At 37.5% G+C, this 21,092-nt stretch overlaps 1 protein-coding gene across 1 annotated transcript; it reads left to right on the forward strand.

The window, feature by feature from the left end:
• On the forward strand, positions 474 to 3,552 carry LOC109850571 (ABC transporter C family member 3-like). The gene is given in 7 exon segments (XM_020420602.1): positions 474 to 804; positions 892 to 1,106; positions 1,974 to 2,213; positions 2,215 to 2,280; positions 2,692 to 2,755; positions 2,857 to 3,096; positions 3,185 to 3,552. Coding segments are annotated over 7 exon segments (1,134 nt in total). The 5' UTR covers positions 474 to 602; the 3' UTR covers positions 3,292 to 3,552.

The raw sequence follows: 21,092 nt of genomic DNA on the forward strand, positions 1-21,092 counted from the left end.
CCCACCCCACCCACCCACCCACCCAAAAAAAAAATCCAAAAAAACCCAAGGAAAAAAAACAAAAGCGAACACCACAAAAGAAACTATTGCCCCATTGCAAATAGACCCCCTTTAGTTCAATTTTTTTTAGATAGACTTCCTTAGTGAATTTTTGTTGACTCTTTTACTCTCAGGAGTTCTGTTCGAAAAAAATAAATAAACTAATAAACTGTTCGAAAAAAATAAATAAACTAATAAACTATCTGTGAGAGTAAACGAGTTAAAAGAAATCATTTAGTGGGTCTATCTGCAGCAATATAACCATAGGGGGCCTACCAGCAATTGGGTGATATATAGGTTGTCCATCTGCAATTAACCCAAATAACAAAGTTTGCTTCTCATTTGAGATGGAGATATTTGAATTTTAATACCCCTTACATGAATCTACTCAAGTTTATTAATTGCTATTAGGTTTACATATGTTATTCTACTGTTACTGAGGTTTTGATAAAACTTTGATCTTTTCTCAGAGATATTACATAGATACTGCACGAGAGCTAGCGAGGTTGGTCGGGGTATGCAAAGCTCCGATCATACAACATTTTGCTGAAACAATCTCAGGAATGATGACAATTAGAAGTTTCAGCCAAGAATCCAGATTCATCGACATAAATTTTCATCTCTCTGATGGGTACTCTCGGCCCAAATTTTATACTGCCGGTGCAATGGAGTGGCTATGTTTTCGTTTAAATATGCTTTCCTTCCTCACATTTGCGTTTTCATTGATATTCTTGATTTCAGTGCCAAAAGGGTTTATAGATCCAAGTATGTTTTTCAGTATTTGTCATACTTCATTTAAGATAAAAATAAAACTGTTTACATGTAAATTTGATTTTTTTTTACCCATTTCAGGTATTGCAGGTCTCGCTGTGACTTATGGGCTTAATTTAAATATGCTACAAGCTTGGGTCATATGGAATCTCTGCAATCTTGAGAATAAGGTAATATCGGTAGAGAGAATACTGCAGTATACATCCATTGCTAGTGAACCACCTCTTGTTATTGAGCAAAACAGACCGAGTAGTAACTGGCCTTCACTGGGAGAAGTTGAACTTCATGACCTTCAGGTAATTGTTGGTGTCTTCACTGCTATTAAAATCCTAGAGTTTTAAATAGCAACTGCTCTATGCTTAATGTCTTTCTCCTATTACAAGTTTTTTTTTTTTTTGAAGATTGTTGGGTAGGAATACTTTCACTGGGTAACCATAAATTTTGAATTTACCAACCCCCATGATAGAGTTGCAAAAGTCTATCCAATGTATGATGTCTTACCTTGTATAGATATAAAACATCTTATGCCTGCTTGCTTGATGCTTTTGCAATATAATATATAGGTAACGCTACACAAAATCTATATGGTTTCTAAACTGATAATCTAGAGAATTCAAAGCAATGTGAATGCAAAAGTAACACTAAAACTTGATGGAAATAAAACAATAAATAGTAAAAAATTATGAACCAAAAATATGAAACTGTAACTGCAAAAAGGTATGTTCGAATAAACTTGAAATGTGAGAATTTGCGAACAATTCACAGTTCCTTATGAGCACTAACCGTCTTGGATTGAATTCATTGAATTCAATTGGCAAAAGATTTTCGAGTTTTGGGTTCTTACTAAACCAATCACACAAAATCTTTGCATTAATAAACTTTCGTTGAAGTTGGGTTCCCCGGCTTCTTCTCTCAAGAAGAAGATGGAGGGTTTTTGGCGTTTTGGCGTTTCAGTTGTTTTCGCAAACATAGAAGGAACACGAGAGAAAGAGGAAACATCGCAAGGTTTTAATTTGGGGTTTCGGTGCAGTGGAGAGGACCTTTGATAAATTATGTTTTTGTTGGAATTTTCTACAATCTAGTTCTGAGAAAGTTTTTAGTTAACTATGTAGCTTCTTTGTTTATGTTGAACGGTTCATCTTAAGGATTTGTTATCATTACAGGTCCGTTATGCCCCACACATGCCCTTTGTGCTAAAGGGACTCACGTGCACTTTTGCCGGAGGGATGAAAACTGGAATTGTTGGGAGAACTGGCAGCGGAAAATCTACCTTAATTCAGGCACTTTTTCGTATTGTTGATCCTACAGGTGGCCGGATACTTATAGATGGCATCGATATCACAACCATTGGACTGCATGATCTAAGATCAAGGTTAAGCATTATTCCACAAGACCCTACCATGTTTTGAAGGAACTGTGCGTAGCAATCTTGATCCACTTGAAGAATACACTGATGCTCAAATCTGGGAGGTAATTGCATTTACTTCAAATATTGGTATTTTCTTTGTGATTAATAGCACATAGACCCCTTCTAGTATCTTTGTTTTGACCTTAGTACCCCTCGTAGTTTTGGGGTTGCAGATAGGCCCACTGGGTTAAGTTTTTGTAACTCTTTTTTCACACTGTCACTCACTAATTTCACCCTAAAACAATACCTGTCAAAACTTCACAGAGGTTAAAGAGTAAAAAACTTTTTCCCGGGAGTCTATCAGCATCGATTAAACTAGAAGGGCAGTAAGTGGAAAATAATGGTACTACAAGGGGTCTATGTGCAATTAACCCTTTTCTTTCTGTTTGATGGCTCCTATTATGTCATACAAGTATCAGTATTTGTTAAATTATCATCTTTTTAATTTTAATTTTTTATTTTTTTTATTTTAGGCCTTGGATTGTTGTCAGCTTGGAGACGAAGTTAGAAAGAAAGAGCTGAAGCTGGATTCTGCAGGTATAGTTCATATGGGCTATTTTGTGCTCTTTGGTACTTTTATCTCAGTTAGAAACTTGCATATCACGGTTTGTTATTAACCATGAAAATTTTTCGTATAGTGACTGAAAATGGTGAGAATTGGAGCGTTGGTCAACGTCAGCTTGTATGTTTGGGTAGAATTATTCTGAAAAAGAGCAAGGTTTTGGTTCTTGATGAAGCAACTGCTTCAGTGGATACTGCCACTGATAGCTTAATCCAGAAAACTCTGAGGCAGCAGTTCTCAGATGCAACGGTCATCACGATAGCACACAGGATAACATCAGTTCTTGACAGTGATATGGTCTTGCTTCTTGATGATGGTAAATAACTGAAAAATCACACGTTTTATTGTTTCAACTTCTTGATTAAGGTTGAGATTTCTGATATGAAATACATTTTCGCATGCAGGTTTGATTGTGGAACACAATAGGCCAACTAAGCTGTTAGAGAATAAGTTGTCCTTGTTCGCAAAACTCGTGTCTGAATATACGATGAGATCAAGCTCGCAGTTTTGAAATTTTGATGTTTAGATACCACGCTTTAGATGATGATGATAATTCATGAGAAGATTATAGAAGACTGTAATTTGTGGTGGTAAGTGAAGATTCGGCTGAATAGTGTATACTACGCAAATATATGAACAGAGAGCTAGCTTCTGAAGGTATTTTTGTTAAGGAACATTGGAAGTTAGGCAAGAAAAATTTGTATGTGTACGAACAGAATGTACCATTTTGAGAAAAGGAACCTCCAAGAGTACAACTTTGCCAATTACATTATAGGAGTTGGGGAAATTTGCTAAATCTTCACCTTTTTTTAAAACAAATTTTTTCATTTATTTTTTTAAGAGAACTAGTATGCAATGCGTGTGGATGTGATGTGAGTGGGGACCACGAGCTGAGGCTAAGGCTTGAAGACCCACGTGAAGAGAAGAGAGTTTTGCTGAATGCGGAGCTTTGTTCAGCGGTTAAAAAGGCCCACCCGGTACATAACTCTCTATAAATAGTCCCCTAGTTCCCCCCTAGGTTTTCGTGCAAGGAAAGGCAGAGGGGAGGCTTCTATTTGCGGCTGCAGAGAGCGAAGTGAGGGGGCAACAAGGTGGATTCCTTATTTCGGCGGCTTTGTTTCTTGGAGAAAACACAGCAAAGAAAAAGGATTTTGTGAAGAGAGAGAAAATATTTGGAGGCTGACATTTTCTTGTGAAGAAAAGCAAGGAGCCTATTTGAGGGTTTAAATTGTGAGAGTTGTAAACCCATTGTATTCTTTTTCTCTTTAATAGTAGATCTCCCCCTCCTTGCCCGGTGGACGTAGGCAGTTTGCCGAACCACGTAAAATTGGATTGTTTGAGTTTGTGGCCATTGTAATAGTTTTTAGGATCCCTCGACGCGCAGTCCTAGAGCTGACGAGAGGAAGAGCAAATATCCCACTTTGATGGGATATTAGGCTTTCAGATTCTTGTTCCCTTTGAGAAACAAGAATTCTTATCGATTTTTCTCTCTTATTGTGCACTAGAAACTCTGCCGAAATTTCCGCTGCGCACAACAAGTGGTATCAGAGCCCAGGTTCCAGATCTAGGGTTTGGTTGGAGGAGTAGATCAATTTGGAGACCCGTTTAGGACTTCGTTGGTGATAAAGGTGGGATCTTTTGGTAAAGACTCTATCTTTCAGTTTTGGATCTATTCTTCGAAAGCAAGTATTTGACCAAGAGTGTGGAAAATCGCTTGCATTTGAAGAGGAGGCTTTATCGTTTCCAATTGAAGAAGGGAACCTCCATTAGAGATCACATGAACCACTACACGAAGCTTCTTGGGATTTGGCGAACGTGGATGTTATAATTGAAGATGAGGACAAGGCGTTGTTGCTATTGAGTTTCTTGCCCGACGAGGAATATGAGACCTTCGTTCTTACTCTGATTAATGGGAAGGCATCACTTTCGTATAGTGAGGTCACCGCTGCACTTGTGAATTATCAGCTTCGAAAGAAGGATAAGGAGGCTTCAGTTGAGCCGGTAGCGGAGGCGTTGGTCGCAAGAGGGAAGGGTCCAAACCAGAAGAATTGGAAGTCACAGTCTAGAGTAGGAAAAGATCAGTGTGCTTGGTGCAAGGAGACTGGTCATTGGAAGAAAGACTGCCCAAAGCTCGACGAATGGATGAAGAATAAGCAGAAGGGGAAAGGGAAGCAGCCATCATCAGAAGCAAATATCGTATCGGATGGTAATAATTCTGACTCTTCTATTTATTCGCTTTCTATCAGTCCTACAGATAGCTATTCGGAGGAATCTGAATGGATGTTGGATAGTGGTGCGACCTATCATGTGTGCCCTAGAAGGGAATGGTTCTTCAGTTTTGAGAAGCTGGTGGATAGTGGTGTGGTATACATGGCTGATAACCGTGCATGCCAGATCCTTGGGATAGGAAGAATTCGCATAAAGATGTTTGACGGGACTGTTAGAGAGTTAAACGATGTGAGATATGTTCCTTCTTTGAGGAAGAACTTGATCTCAATTGGAACTTTGGTTGGAGAGAGTCTGAAGGTTCGTGTTGAGGACACAGTTCTCGAGATTACGAGAGACTCTCGTATTGTGATGAAGGGCGTCAGGAGGAATAACCTGTATTACTTGACTGGAGGTATAGTGGCAGGTGGAGAACTGGCGACTTCTGTTGATTCGACTAGACTACGGCATTTGGGGCTTGGCCATTCCAGTATTGATTCCTCGCATAGATTGAAAGAGGGTGCGAAGACCTGCAGTTTGAAGTCCAGTGAACATGTTGATGTGAGCAAGAAGACCGAGGTGAAGTGTGGCACCTCTATTCACCGTGCTAAGGGTCGTTCTGGAGGAGTTCACGTGGATGTTTGGGGGCCTTCCAAGGGGACATCATTGGGAGGTAATAGACGTTTAGTTTCCTTTGTTGGTGGCTGTTCTAGGCGTGTTTGGATTGCAACCAAATCCCCATTGGAGAAAGTCCTAGTAGTCTCTAACAGATTGAAGAAGTGTGTAATAGACAGAAAGGTGAAGGTACTCCATTCTGGTGGGAGGTACAAGATGGACCTGTTTCTGTATTGGAGCTGGAGCCGAGCTCACGGCATTTCGAGACACTTCGTTGGAAAGGAAATCTTGGGGCAACTAAATAGGGTGACAAATTTGGAGAACCGTGCCTTGCTGGAGGAGGATCGGTGTTTGTGGTCAAGCAATGGTTTGCAGAAGAGTTTCTGGACAGAGGCTTCGACATATTTGGGTCATCCTATTAAAGAGTTGTCAACTGCTGTGATTGGAGGTAAAACTCCATTGGAAGATAGGTCTGGTAGTGTTACTTTGGTTGAGGCTTCGATGAGGAAGCCAATTGACTCTCAGCAGGTGGAGAGTTTTGGACAGACCTTAGAGGTATCGCAGCGGGTGGAGAGTGATGCTACTCCACATTGGGTGAAGATTACTCCAGATCATTCTGCATTGGTTGGGATTCCAGCTGAGGTGACACAGCGTGGAAGTCATTTGGATTCGGATGCAGATGATGAGTTGGGTTTTGAATCGAGTGCAGCTGGCAGACATAGTTTGGATATGGCCATTGGTTCGCCTCAGGTGGAGGTGTTTGAGACCATTGGAGGTGCTATCAGCCGCAGAGTTGATGATATTGGAGAAATGGATTGAGTCTGTTATCGTGAATTGTTTCACGGTGTACTGGACACAACAAGTGAGACATTTGGTTTGGTTGGTGTCGGCTCAGTTTTGTGAAAACTTCACCGAGGTGGAGAATTGTGGATGTGATGTGAGTGGGGACCACGAGCTGAGGCTAAGGCTTGAAGACCCACGTGAAGAGAAGAGAGTTTTGCTGAATGCGGAGCTTTGTTCAGCGGTTAAAAAGGCCCACCCGGTACATAACTCTCTATAAATAGTCCCCTAGTTCCCCCCTAGGTTTTCGTGCAAGGAAAGGCAGAGGGGAGGCTTCAATTTGCGGCTGCAGAGAGCGAAGTGAGGGGGCAGCAAGGTGGATTCCTTATTTCGGCGGCTTTGTTTCTTGGAGAAAACACAACAAAGAAAAAGGGTTTTGTGAAGAGAGAGAAAATATTTGAAGGCTGACCTTTTCTTGTGAAGAAAAGCAAGGAGCCTATTTGAGGGTTTAGATTGTGAGAGTTGTAAACCCATTGTATTCTTTTTCTCTTTAATAGTAGATCTCCCTCTCCTTGCCCCGTGGACGTAGGCAGTTTGCCGAACCACGTAAAATTGGTTTGTTTGAGTTTGTGGCCATTGTAATAGTTTTTAGGATCCCTCGACGCGCAGTCCTAGAGCTGACGAGAGGAAGAGCAAATATCCCACTTTGATGGGATATTAGGGTTTCAGATTCTTGTTCCCTTTGAGAAACAAGAATTCTTATCGATCTTTTTCTCTTATTGTGCACCAGAAACTCTGCCGAAATTTCCGCTGCGCACAACAATGCATGCATTGGTTATAGTTATAAATAAACATATACCATTACATTTTTTGTAGCATGTTATAGCATAGTATATATAGATAAATGTGATGTATGTTGCACGTTATGTATGTTATAGTTATAAATATACAGATACCATTACATTTTCTTTGTAGCATGTTATAGCATAGTATATATAGATAAATGTGATGTATGTTTTAGTATAGTGTACGTGTGTTTGTACGTAAACATATTCATTTTATGTTATGATGTTTTTTGGATAGTAAAATGAGGGAAATAAATACATATTTTTTTAATGTTAAATAATGTTGAAAATACATATACTTTTAAGTTTTAGTAAATATTATTGAAAACACTAATATTATCATTTTAAAATATACCTGTCTAAATATTATAATATCATATTTAAAATATATATATATATATATACAACTTTGCCAATTACATTATAGGAGTTGGGGAAATTTGCTAAATCTTCACCTTTTTTTAAAACAAATTTTTTCATTTATATTTTTAAGAGAACTAGTATGCAATGCGTGCGTTGCACGTTATGTATGTTATAGTTATAAATAAACAGATACCATTACAATTTTTTGTAGCATGTTATAGCATAGTATATATAGGTAAATGTGATGTATGTTGCACGTTATGTTATAGTTATAAATAAACAGATACCATTACATTTTTTGTAGCATGTTATAGCATAGTATATATAGATAGTGTACGTGTGTTTGTACGTAAACATATTCATTTTATGTTATGAAGTTTTTTGGATAGTAAAATGAGGGAAATAAATACATATTTTTTTAATGTTAAATAATGTTGAAAATTCATATACTTTTAAGTTTTAGTAAATATTATTGAAAACACTAATATTATCATTTTAAAATATACCTGTCTAAATAATATAATATCATATTTACAATATATATATATATATAACGATAATTATTTTGTATCATACTAAAAACATTTTTAATATGTTTTCCACCATCGAAAAAATAATATTTTTACTATAATATTATTATTATTATTATTATATACTAATGTTTTTTAATTAAGCATATACAATATTTATTAGAAATTTTAATATTATAATATTGTTTTTTAAAATATTCATCTCGTTTAGGTGGTTTGAATTCCTTGGTCTTTTTGCATGTTTTCCATTACATTTAGTTGCAATGAGTGATTTTTATGATTACATTATTATTCTTAAAATGTACCCAATAGTCATTACTAATAAAACGAAAATAAGAGCAGAGAATTGAGTTTTTCTCAATATTTCCAACAAAGCAATATTCTTCATTTTTGTCATCAAATTGAATTTACATCATAACAATCATTTCTACTCATAGTATAAACATTCTCATTTAAACTAACATCCTAAAGAGACCTAACATAATCTCTACATAGACCAAACAAAATCTCTTTAATCAAAATCAATCTTTTGTAGAAAGAAAGATCTGACCAAGTCCCAAAACAATAATGGTAATGCTCAAAGAACCCTAATTCATCTCCGATCCAAACACACTGCAGTATCTTGTTAGCTCAATGTTACATATTTTCGAAAGCTCCTTGATTTTCTATTAATTGTTAGGTCTAAAATGCAATTATCTAAAATAACCAAAACATTGTAAATACTAAGAGTACATGTGTATGAGTGAGTGTCAATGGTTGAACTTCTGATTTCTTTTAAAAAAAAAATATGTTGAATAACATCAGTTAATAAATAAGGTTTTTACCTCATACCATGCATGGGGCTTAATATCAAAAAATTATTCTCAATTGAACTGAAGAAAGAATACGTGATCAACAGAACTCTATCCTCGAAGAGCCACGAAAAAAGGAGAAAAAAAAAATTAGTAGTGAGCAAAAAATCGAACGAGTTTTGCAATGGAAGCAGCAATGGCATCACAGTGGGGATAAATTGAATTTTGTAAAAATATCAACGTATATTGACTCTACTCTATGCCACCCAAGTATCGTGTAGCTCTACCTTTCTTTCTTCGGTGGATGACTGATTTTGTTTAGTCGAACTTAGGGTGAGATGCCATTTAAGTATCGATCTAGTACGTATTATTTTGCAGATAATGGACAATGGAATTTTAAAGATCTAATAATATAATTAATAAATAATCAACGACATAAAATTGATGTTTCATTATAAATTAGTTTGAAACTAATTGTCTAAGAAAGCCATTACTGGCACGTAACAAATAATGGAATTTGGAAGGTTTAATAATATATATTTATAGGGAATTAGTGTTTCGTAAAGGAATAATTTGGAACTAATTGCCTAAGAAGGCTAAGTTTTTCTTGGGAGAGAGAAATGACAAACAGAAGATGTCTGTTATGCATGTTTTTATTTCATTTATATCTATATTTATAGCTATACTCTATACTTCTATTTATTATATATTATTACTTTTTATTACATTACGTTACGCGTATAAAAGAGGGATTGTCATGTTAAAAATTGTGATTGAGAGGGCAAAAAAGGCAATCAAAAGTTTTGACATAACAATGCTCGTGGTGTACGTAGATAATGGACCTAACCCAATATTGAGCTTTAATGGATATTCCGAGAAAAAGGATGATCAAGCTCAAAACCATATCGAGTCTAGATTTGTATGCTTGACATTTCCTAAGCTCCATTAAGAATCCAATGCATACATTGGATAAGCATCTCACTTACTGACATTAATTCTTTCTGTTCAATCAGTTATAAATCCTTTACTAGATTACTTTAGCTATATCAGCGTGTAAGCAAATGTATAACTTGCAAAAAAACTTAAAGAGATGGCTCACCACTAAATTGAGGTTTTTCATAATATATTCACACGAAAGAAATAGTTTTCACCCCTCCCCCTTCCCCCCCTCCCACCCACCACAACCCACCCTTGAAATTTTTAGCTGCTGCTCTATGCCAAACTTCTCGGCCCAAATATTGCGTATTTCTGGCCCAATTACTTTAACTTCCGAAACAGTGCTCCGTCTTTATCTGCCTTGCCCCGTTTTTTATAGACCAACTTGTTGGCCGGTTTGAGATAATAAACGTTCGATTAAATTAAATTTAAAAAAAAGACAAAGAAGCATAGCATTAAACCCTAAAATTTTTAGGGGGATCATCAAAACCCCCAAAACATTTGTAAATTTTCGTTACCGTCCAGCCTTTTCCAACATTTGCAAGCCTAGACTTCAACATTATTGTCAGAGAAAAAAAATTCAATGAAATTGATACAGTTCATAAAATTGCCATAAGCCAGTCAGGATATGGTTACAAAAGTTGTAGACATTTGGGGGCTCTGTGACAAGCCCCAAAGTGTGTCCTTGTTGGTAGTTCAGGAATTAATACCCAAATGGGCCGAAAAGATACGCGATTGTGTGAAATTCACCAAGTCATAATAATACTAGGAGAAAAGACATTTGAGAGGGTTATACAAAGAAAATCACTCATATTTTATTAGTTTTTGCATTTCAACAACCTACTATCCATTGTACTTGGACCACTCACCTGCCTCATAAATGGTCCATGAACCTAAACTTTTCTTTTCTTATTATTTACCCTTGTGATAATAAAAAGGGTAAATATCAGAAAACACATGGCAACCCATACCCTCCCCATCCCCCCCCTCCTCCAAAAAAAAAAAAAAAACTTTGGATAATTATCTAAAAACTCCCCTTGCCTTTCAAAATATTAGAAAAACAACCCTAAATTATAGGGATTATCACAAAACTGTTAGATCTAAATCTGAGATTTAATCCATAAAACCATGTTTAATTCAAAGAGAATAAACACAACAATGAGCGAAAGCAATACCTGAATCCATATTGATTTTAGCACGGATCTGAATAGGGTTGATCTTCTAATCTGAAAGGTGTCTCTTGAATATCTCTTTAGATGGGGATTAGAGAATAAAGAACGTAACCTTTAGATTAGAGACCATAACCACTTTATATAAATTTACAATTTTCTAATTTAACCCCTCATAAAATTAGAATTGCAGTCTGGTATCTGCACAATTAGCCCATGATTTACTTAAATACCCATTAATTCAAATTGATTGATTACTTTATGTGGGTTAGCCTTAAAAATAGCATTATACACTAATGTAACATATATGCCCACAATTAGATTTAATCTAACAATCTCCCACTTGGGCACTATATGTTTCATTAAAACGTGTACAACCTTATGAGCTCAGAAATTGCTATCACAAATAAGGGTATTTCTGAACAATCTCGTTCATTGACAATATCAATATAGGATCAAAATGGCCTTCGTCATATTTATCGTGACTAAGCTCATCAATTGTCACATATACCAATACAATCAAACGACATAGATCAATCATGGATGTACAGCATGAAAATTACATGCAATGTGATCAGTACATATCTATTTTTAACTGGTCCTACCTTAAACTTCAGTGAGGTCAAAACTAAACATAATGAAACAGAGTGTCTTAACTGAATACTTTATTCTAATCAGACAATACAACCAAACATAAAGCACCAGAAAATGACAAACTTCCACTAAATCATGATATCCTCGAATAATACCATACCCATATGAGCAGTGTGCTCATGAAAGACCTTGGGTGGCAATCCTTTAGTAAGAGAATCTGTTATCATGGAGTTTGTCCCAATATGTTCTATGGATACCTATCCACTATGTACCATTTCTTTCACAACCAGGAACTTAATGTCAATATGTTTTGACTTAGTCGATCTCTTGTTGTTATTGGAATACATCATTGCTGATTTATTCTCACAAAATAACTTTAGTGGTCTTTTAATATTATCTAGAATGCGCAGTCCAGTGACAAAATTTTGCAATCATATTCTATGATTGGATGCCTCATAGCAAGCTACAAACTCTGCTGTCATAGTGGATGAAGCTACAAGTGTCTATTTGACACTTTTTCATGATATAGCTCCTCCTGCTAACATATAAATATAGCCTGATGTAGACTTTCTGCTATCTTGGCATCCAGCAAAATCAGAATCAGAGTACCTAATGACCTCCAGCTGATCTGATTTTCTGTAACTGAGCATATAATCTTTTTTTTCTGAAGATACCGCATAACCTTTTTGACTGCTATCCAATGATTCATACCAAGGTTACTTAAGTATCTGCCTAACATCCCAATAATGTACGCAATATCCGGACGCGTACACACCTGAGTATACATTAAACTTCCTACAGCCGAAGCATAAGGAATCTTCTGCATTTCCTGAATTTCAAAGTTTCCTTTAGGACACTGATTGAGACTGAACTTGTCTCCTTTAGCAACAAGGGTGTCACCTGGTATGTAATCTTGCATGCCAAATCTTTTGAGTACTTTATCGATATAGCTCTTTTGTGATAATCCAAGTATACCTCGAGAATGATCTCAATGTATCTGGATTCCTAATATAAAAGAGGCGTCTCCAAGATCTTTCATCTCAAAATTCTTTGATAGTAATATCTTGGTTTTGTGCAACATGCCTATATCATTAGTGGCAAGCAATATGTCATCGACATACAGGACTAGGAAAATATACTTACTCCCACTGAACTTGTGATATACACAGTCATCAACAATATTCATCTCAAAATCAAATGAGATAATTATTCGTTGGAACTTGTAATACCATTGACGAGAAGCTTGCTTGAGTCCATAGATGGATTTCCTTAATTTGCAAACCATATTCTTCGGATCTCCTAACACAAAGTTTTCTGGTTACACTATATAAATCATCTCATTAATGTCGCCATTGAGAAATGCAGTCTTAACATCCATCTAATGTAACTCAAGATCAAAATGAGCAACAAGCGACATGATTATTCTAAAAGAGTCTTTCGATGAAACCGGAGAGAAAGTCTCTGTATAATCAATGACTTCCTTTTGAGTAAAGCTTTTAGCTACAAGACGTGCCTTATACCTCTCCACATTACCATTTGCATCCCGCTTGGTTTTAAAAATCCATTTACAACCAATTGGTTTTGCACCTTCTGGCAATGAGACAAATTCCCAAACATTATTGTCTTGCATAGACTTGTACTCTTCATTCATGGCATCAATCCACTTTTGAGAGTTAGAACTTTTCATGGCCTGAAGAAAGTTGATTGGATCATCTTCCATCATTCTATTATTTTTCTCATGTTCTTGGAGAAATACAATATAATCATCAGGAATAGCATTTCTTCTTTCTCTCGTGGATCTCCTTAATGACACTAGTTCTTGAGGTTGTTAAGTTTGTTCTTCTAGAACAGGGAGTTGATAAACATTATCATCTTAAGACTCCGGGTTTACTTCTTGATTAATAACAGATATAGGAACCTAAATATTATCAAGAGTAACTGTATGGATTGGATCTGAAGCTAATTTCTTCTCAAACGCAATGTCTCTAACCTTATTCCCCCCCCCCCCCAAACCCCAAATCCTCAAAGAATATTATTGTTCCCGTCTTAAAAATATTCCTGAATGTAGGATCATAGAACTTTTAGCTCCTAAAACGTTGAGAATATCCAATAAAGTAGCTGCTAACTGTTTTGGAGTCTAATTTTTTTTATTTGGCCTATAAGGCCTTGCCTCAGCTGGACATCCCCAAATATATAAGTGCTTTAAACTGAGCTTTCAACCAGTCCAAAGCTTATAAGGTGTTTTAGTAATTGCTTTACATGGTACTCTATTCAAATGGTAAGCTGATGTCTTTAGTGCTTCTCCCCAGAGTGACTCTAGTAAAGAAGAATGAGCAATTATACTTCTTACCATATCCTTAAGAGTCCTATTTCGTCTTTCAGCTATACCATTCATGCTAGGTGACCCCGACATGGTGTACTGTGGGACGATACCGTATTCCTCTAGGTATCTAGCATATGGTCCTAAGCGTTATTCACCTGAACCATCATATCTGTCGTAGTACTCACCACCACGATCAGATCTAACAGTTTTAATTCTTTTGTTGAGACCATCATATCTGTCGTAGTACTCACCACCACGATCAGATCTAACAGTTTTAATTCTTTTGTTGAGTTGATTCTCAACTTCAGTCACCACCACGATCAGATCTAACAGTTTTAATTCTTTTGTTGAGTTGATTCTCAACTTCAGCTTTAAAAGCTTTGAACATGTCTAGAGACTTAGATTTCTCATGAATGAGATATAGGTACCCATAACGTGAGCAATGGTCTATGAATGATATAAAATATTATTGACGATTCCAAGATGTCGTAGGGAATGATCCACAAATATCCGTATGTATCAATTCTAAGACATCCGAAAATCTGTAGGCACCTAATTTATTAACTTTGGTATGTTTTTCCTTGATACATTCAACACAAATGTCAAATTTAAAAAAATCAAGGGAATCCAAAATGTCATCAGACACAAGACGCTCAACTCTATCTTTTGAGATATGACACAAGCGTTTATTCCATAATGTCAGCCGAATTTTCCTTATTTAATTTATGCTTAGTACCACATGATTCCACATGCAAGGATTCATTATAAGAAGCAATTGTATCAAGCAAATATAGGTTGTCATAAGTACTCAAGTAATTAGTTCCCACAATAATTGAATTAAAAGATAAACTTAATTGATTGTTTCCAAATGAACAAGAATAACCTGATTTGTTTAATACAGAAACTAAAATCAAATTCCGTCTAAAAGACGGTACTATAAAAGTATCTTTTAAATCCAAATATGAACCAGTTTCTAACAACAACCTAAAGTGCCCAATTGCTTCCACGTTTACCGATTGCCTGTCACCCACAAAGATGTGTCTTTCAACATCACTTGGCTTTTGATAGCTCAGGCAGCCCTATATAGAAACACTTATGTGAGTAGTAGCACTAGAGTATAACCATCAAATGTTTCGAGGTACTGAAGCTAAATTAACCTCAGAACATACCAAAGTAAGGAACATATCCTTTTTAGCACGCCAGGCGTGATATTTTGTACAATCTTTCTTTACATGTCCAGACTTGTTGCAGAAGAAACAACCCTGACCATCCTTATGTTATTTCTTCTGAACAGAACCCTTAGTAGCTTCATTATTATTCTTTCTATTCTTACCCTTATCCTTAGAGGCATAGGCTAAATGAACACTTTCAGTCTTACCTTGCTTTAACTTGTCTTCTTCTTGTACACAGTATGAAATGAGCTCATTCAGAGTCCATTTCTCCTTTTGACAGTTATAACTGACATTAAATTGATTGAATTGTGCAGGAAAAGATAACAGAATCAGATGCACCAGTAACTCGTCACATAGGTCGAGTTTGAGTGCCTTAAGTTTTGAAGCAATATGTGACATTTCCATAATGTACTCCCTGATATTTCTTTTGCCTTTATACTTCATCGAGATCAAGCAAGCTAACAGCGTGCTTGTTTCTACCTTATCGTTTTTCGCAAAATACGGTTTTCGTCAAAAGTTGATTTCATTGTGGAATTCATTATATCTTCGGTCGATTACAACAAATTCAAAAGAACTAGTCTTTTTATAAGACTTCTCTTACACAACAAAAAGAAAATTACAACTCTTGAGAAAATAACACAAAAATCGTCTATTGATTCTTGTTTTGTGGGACTTTACCTGTGCCGGGAGCGCTTTGACTCGTGGACCACCGAATCACAGATCGTGAGGGGTTTAGTGATTCTTCCTTCATTTATCGAAGTGAGAATTTAAAACGAAGATCTTATCAAAGTAAGACGATCGTTCTTCTTAAGATCAAGTCAAAGCTCGAATCTCAAGGAATCACACAAAGAGTTCAAATTTCACTGTTCTCTCTGTTCTCTCTGCTCCAATTCACTCGATAAATGCTCGATCTCCTCGATTCCCTTTTTGTAGGGGGTATTTATAGCCTCTGGGACACTGGTCTATTTTCAGTTTGTAACTATCTCCCCACGTTTATGGTTGATCTCAAGTAGTTATGAAGCCAAAAAACCGTCAAAAAACGTGTTGTAACCAACTCTATGGCCGAGACAGGGTTGTGTGTCTCGCACTTCCGAGATAGTTTGTACTGTCTCGGGTATTTTGACTCTAACTCCCTCGTCCGATATCGGAATGAGATGATCCAAGATGCGTTGGAAATCTGACGAAGAGATCTACAACTTTTGTCTTTTTACCTTCTTCAGATTTGGTGTGAGAAAGTCATGACTGTCTCGCATTCCGAGACAGTTATGATTGTCTCGCACTTCCGAGACAGTTTGTGTTATCTCGGGTATTTTGGCTCTAACTCCCTCGTCCGATATCGGAATGAGATGATCCAAGATGCGTTGGAAAGATGATGAAGATATCTACAACTTTTGTCTTTTGACCTTCTTCAGATTTGGTGCGAGACAGTCATGACTGTCTCGCATTCCGAGACAGTTGTGACTGTCTCGCACTTCCGAGACAGTTTGTGTTATCTCGGGTATCTTGGCTCTAACTTCCTCGTCCGATATCGGAATGAGATGATACAAGATGTGTTGGAAAGCTGATGAAGAGATATACAACTTTTTTCTTTTAACATTCTTCAGATTTGGTGCGAGACAGTCATGACTGTCTCGCATTCCGAGACAGTTGTGACTGTCTCGCACTTCCGAGACAATTTGTGTTATCTCGGGTATCTTGGCTCTAACTTCCTCGTCCGATCTCGGAATGAGGTGATCCAAGATGCGTTGGAAAGCTGATGAAGATATCTATAACCTCCTATAGGCAAGATAGTCATGGAGTAGATGAGACACACCTAGTACTTCACCCTTTTGTGGATAAAGCACAACTCCTGGTTGAGTTGTTCATTTATCGTTTAGCATGTTTCACAGACTCGTACGCTTCGCCGACTTATTTCATGTGATTTTTAGCTTCTCTATAATATCAGATGATCTCCTTTGACTCAGATAATCCTCCTTGACTCGGATAGTAACATTCATTGTCCTTTTTTTTTCTCGAGCTATGTGCGAGAACCTATAGGTAATTTTTTATGCCTACAGATACCCCCTCCAAAGTGTTTCGGACTCATTCTTTTATAAAAGAGGCTGGAATACTTTAGATATGATATGTCTGGCCATTAATTCATTGACTTCTTCAACTTTTAGTCTATTCAGTTTTTTTTGTCGGATAGCTAAAATTTTTTCGGTGTTGCGTTTATCGCTTGACCGTTGTCAAAATCTTGAACTGAAGCTGGCGTGTTGATTTTTGAATTAGTTCGTGTCATTGGGTTGACGTTGAACTAATCACCTTCGTCGGGAGTTTGTATCTGAGTCACGATTAAACTCTCTGAATTAATTCCTTGAACTGACGTTTCATCCTGAGCCTTGTTTCGGCGGAATTATCGACGCGTTGGCTGGAGTAGACTTTCATTACAACGCGTTGACTGGCGTTAGGATATGGCAAGCCAAAGTGTAGAGACTGTAAGACCAAGTGTTGATGTCGATTCATCTGCCTGTACGGAGTTTCTCCTGGCGTGGACCGTTATACATTTGTCGGTTTTTTACTTAATCTCCGAGGGATTTTGATTGTAGGACCAGTCATTAGAGCTGATACGACCACAATCACTGGAGAGGCTTTTTTGATGATGTCTTGTGTGCGCAAGACAGTATACCTTACCTCGTGTGTCTGAGGTGGGTTCAATTGTCCTGCTTGAAGAAAGGTGGCTTTCAGGCTGAATTTGTGTCTTCCTTGAGTTTGGCAAAGCTTAAACTTTATTATGATTGTGTATCCTACTCAGAATAAATACTTATAGGATTTTTGGCAAATCCTCAGCCATCAATGGATTTGATAAGCCTTTACCGATTACCGTTTGAATCGGGCTAGCATGCAGATTGTTTAAGTCCGTTCTGCATGTAACGTTGTGCTAAGAGAATAAACTCTCTTAGACTTTATGCTATAATGTTGAATACATAGGCTTTGTCGTTAATACGGGAACGTACCACCCGGTAACGTGTGATAGAGGTAAATTTATCTCTAATAAGGGATTGAGATAACGTCCCTCATGTATAAAATATGGATTTGAAAATGTTGATGGGTTACGTTTTTTTGGTAAAAAGATGAACCCGACACTGGAGAGGAAGAATTTTATATTCTATCTCCTTGTCTCTTTTTTGTTGGCAGAGATGAACCCGAAATCGGAGAGGAAGAATTTTATATTCTATCTCCTGGTCTTTTGTTTGTTAGTAGAGATGAACCCAAAATCGGAGAGGAAGAATTTTATATTCCATCTCCTGGTCTCTTTTTTGTTGGTAGAGATGAACCCAAAATCGGAGAGGAAGAATTTTATATTCTATCTCCTGGTCTCTTGTTTGTTGGTAGAGATGAACCCAAAATCGGAGAGGAAGAATTTTATATTCTATCTCCTGGTCTCTTTTTTGTTGGTAGAGATGATCGGAGAGGAAGAATTTTATATTCTATCTCCTGGTCTCTTTTTTGTTGGTAGAGATGAACCCAAAATTAGAGAGGAAGAATTTTATATTCTATCTCCTGGTGCAAAAGAAACTCAAAGTGGGATTTCCACTTAGAGAACCTGGATTGGTTTGAATAATCCTAACTGTCATAAGGTTTGATTATTCAACTCAAAAGTGGACCTTTCGTTCGCAAAATGAATCGAAAGGAGATTTTGGTTGTGGTCCTAACTGTAGTAAGGTTTGACCAGGTGAGAGTTTTGAGACGATCCTAACTGTAAGAAGGTTTGATCGCTCGATTTGTGGACCTCTCGTTCATTGAAGGAATCGAGAGGGGATTTTGGTTGTGGTCCTAACTATAGTAAGGTTTGACCAAGTGGGAGTTTTGAGACGATCCTAACTGTAAGAAGGTTTGATCGCTCGATTTGTGGACCTCTCGTTCATTGAAGGAATCAAGAGGGGATTTTGGTTGTGGTCCTAACTGTAGTAAGGTTTGACCAAGTGGGAGTTTTGAGACGATCCTAACTGTAAGAAGGTTTGATCGCTCGATTTGTGGACCTCTCGTTCATTGAAGGAATCGAGAGGGGATTTTGGTTGTGGTCCTAACTATAGTAAGGTTTGACCAAGTGGGAGTTTTGAGACGATCCTAACTGTAGGAAGATTTGATCGTTCAATTTGTGAACCTCTCGTTCATAAAAGGAATCGAGAGGGGATCTTGGCTTTGGTCCTAACTGTTTAAAGGTTTGACCAAATAGGGGTTTGAGACGATCCTAACTGTTTAAAGGTTTGATCGTTCAATTTGTGAACCTCTCGTTCATGAAAGGAATCGAGAGGGGATTTTGGCTTTGGTCCTAACTGTTTAAAGGATTGACCAAATAGAGGTTTGAGACGATCCTAACTGTTTAAAGGTTTGATCGTTCAATTTGTTAACCTCTCGTTCATAAAAGGAATCGAGAGGGGATTTTGGCTTTGGTCCTAACTGTTTAAAGGTTTGACCAAATAGGGGTTTGAGACGATCCTAACTGTTTAAAGGTTTGATCGTTCAATTTGTGGACCTCTCGTTCATGGAAGGAATCGAGATTGGCTTTGGTCCTAACTGTTTAAAGGTTTGACCAAATGGGGGTTTGAGACGATCCTAACTGTTTAAAGGTTTGATCGTTCAATTTGTGGACCTCTCGTTCATGGAAGGAATCGAGAGGGGATTTTGGCTTTGGTCCTAACTGTTTAAAGGTTTAACCAAATGGGGGTTTGAGACGATCCTAACTGTTTAAAGGTTTGATCGTTCAATTTGTGGACCTCTCATTCATGAAAGGAATCGAGAGGGGATTTTGGCTTTAGTCCTAACTGTTTAACGGTTTGACCAAATATGAGTTTTGTAAGGGAAGATTGATCCAACAAAGTGATCGAATCTCATCTCTGCAAAAGAGTATTCGGAAATCACCGTGGGGATGTAGTGTTTGTCACTTTGTTTGTAATGATCGGGTTATCCCTAAGAAAAAAAGCATTCTTCCGAGAACTTCCTGTTACATGAACTATCCACCCCCAGCTTTTCTTATGAAACTAGGTTTATCATTATATTCAGCTGCATGATCGGGTTATCCTTAAGAGTACTATGCATAGCGCTCTCCAGGAACTTCCCGTGAAAGAAAGGAAATAGTTTAGACTCATATACCTGTTGGAGTATCGAGGAGCAGTTTATACTCGTATACTCTTCGGAGTGGCGTGAAGAAGCAGTTTATACTCGTATACTTATCAGAGTCAGGGGAAACAGTTTATACTCGTGCACCCAATAAAGTTAGAGTCGTCTTTACTTGGCTTGTTTCTCCGTTATGACACCAGAGTCAATTAAGGCTTTGATTTTGTTTTTGAGTCCGAAGCAAATCTCGGTGGGATGAAGAACCCTTCTGTGGTATGCACAGTAGTTTGGATCCGTAATCCTCTTAGCTCCCTCCTGATCTTTAATAGGTGGTAGCTCGATTTTGTCATTGGCGAGGAGGTATTTCAATATGGCTGTAGCTTTATCATTTTCGAAAGAATACTCCTTTTGAAACTTCGGATCGAGAGCCGCGTTCCCCGCGATTGCAGATGTCGTCGGTCGGCTTCTCTCAGCTTTATTTCTTTTAAGAAAGTGTTCAGCTTGTTCACCGCGCATTTTCAAATCTTTCCAAGTTTTGGATGGTACGACCCCCAGGGCTTCTAGGATATCGATGGAGAGATTATTGTGGCATGTTTGCAGGATAAACTCCTCTGTAACAGGATCTCTGCAATTCATTGCCTTATCACGGAAGCGCTTGGCAAAATTATCGACTGACTCTCCGTCTTTTTTCTTCTCATCTAGAAGGGTTCCGATTGACACTTCGGTATCATCATCGAAGAAATTGTTGAGAAATAAACTTTCCATGTCATCCCAGCAATTGATGCTCCCTGGTTTAAGACGTCGGTACCAATTAAAGTAGGACCCACGAAGGGTGCCAACGAATGACCGGACCATTAAAGCCTCGTTTCTAGAGATCATGCCCAAGTGA

The sequence above is a fragment of the Asparagus officinalis genome, chromosome 7, assembly GCF_001876935.1.
Source record: "Asparagus officinalis chromosome 7, Aspof.V1, whole genome shotgun sequence".
Taxonomy (NCBI): Eukaryota; Viridiplantae; Streptophyta; class Magnoliopsida; order Asparagales; family Asparagaceae; genus Asparagus; species Asparagus officinalis.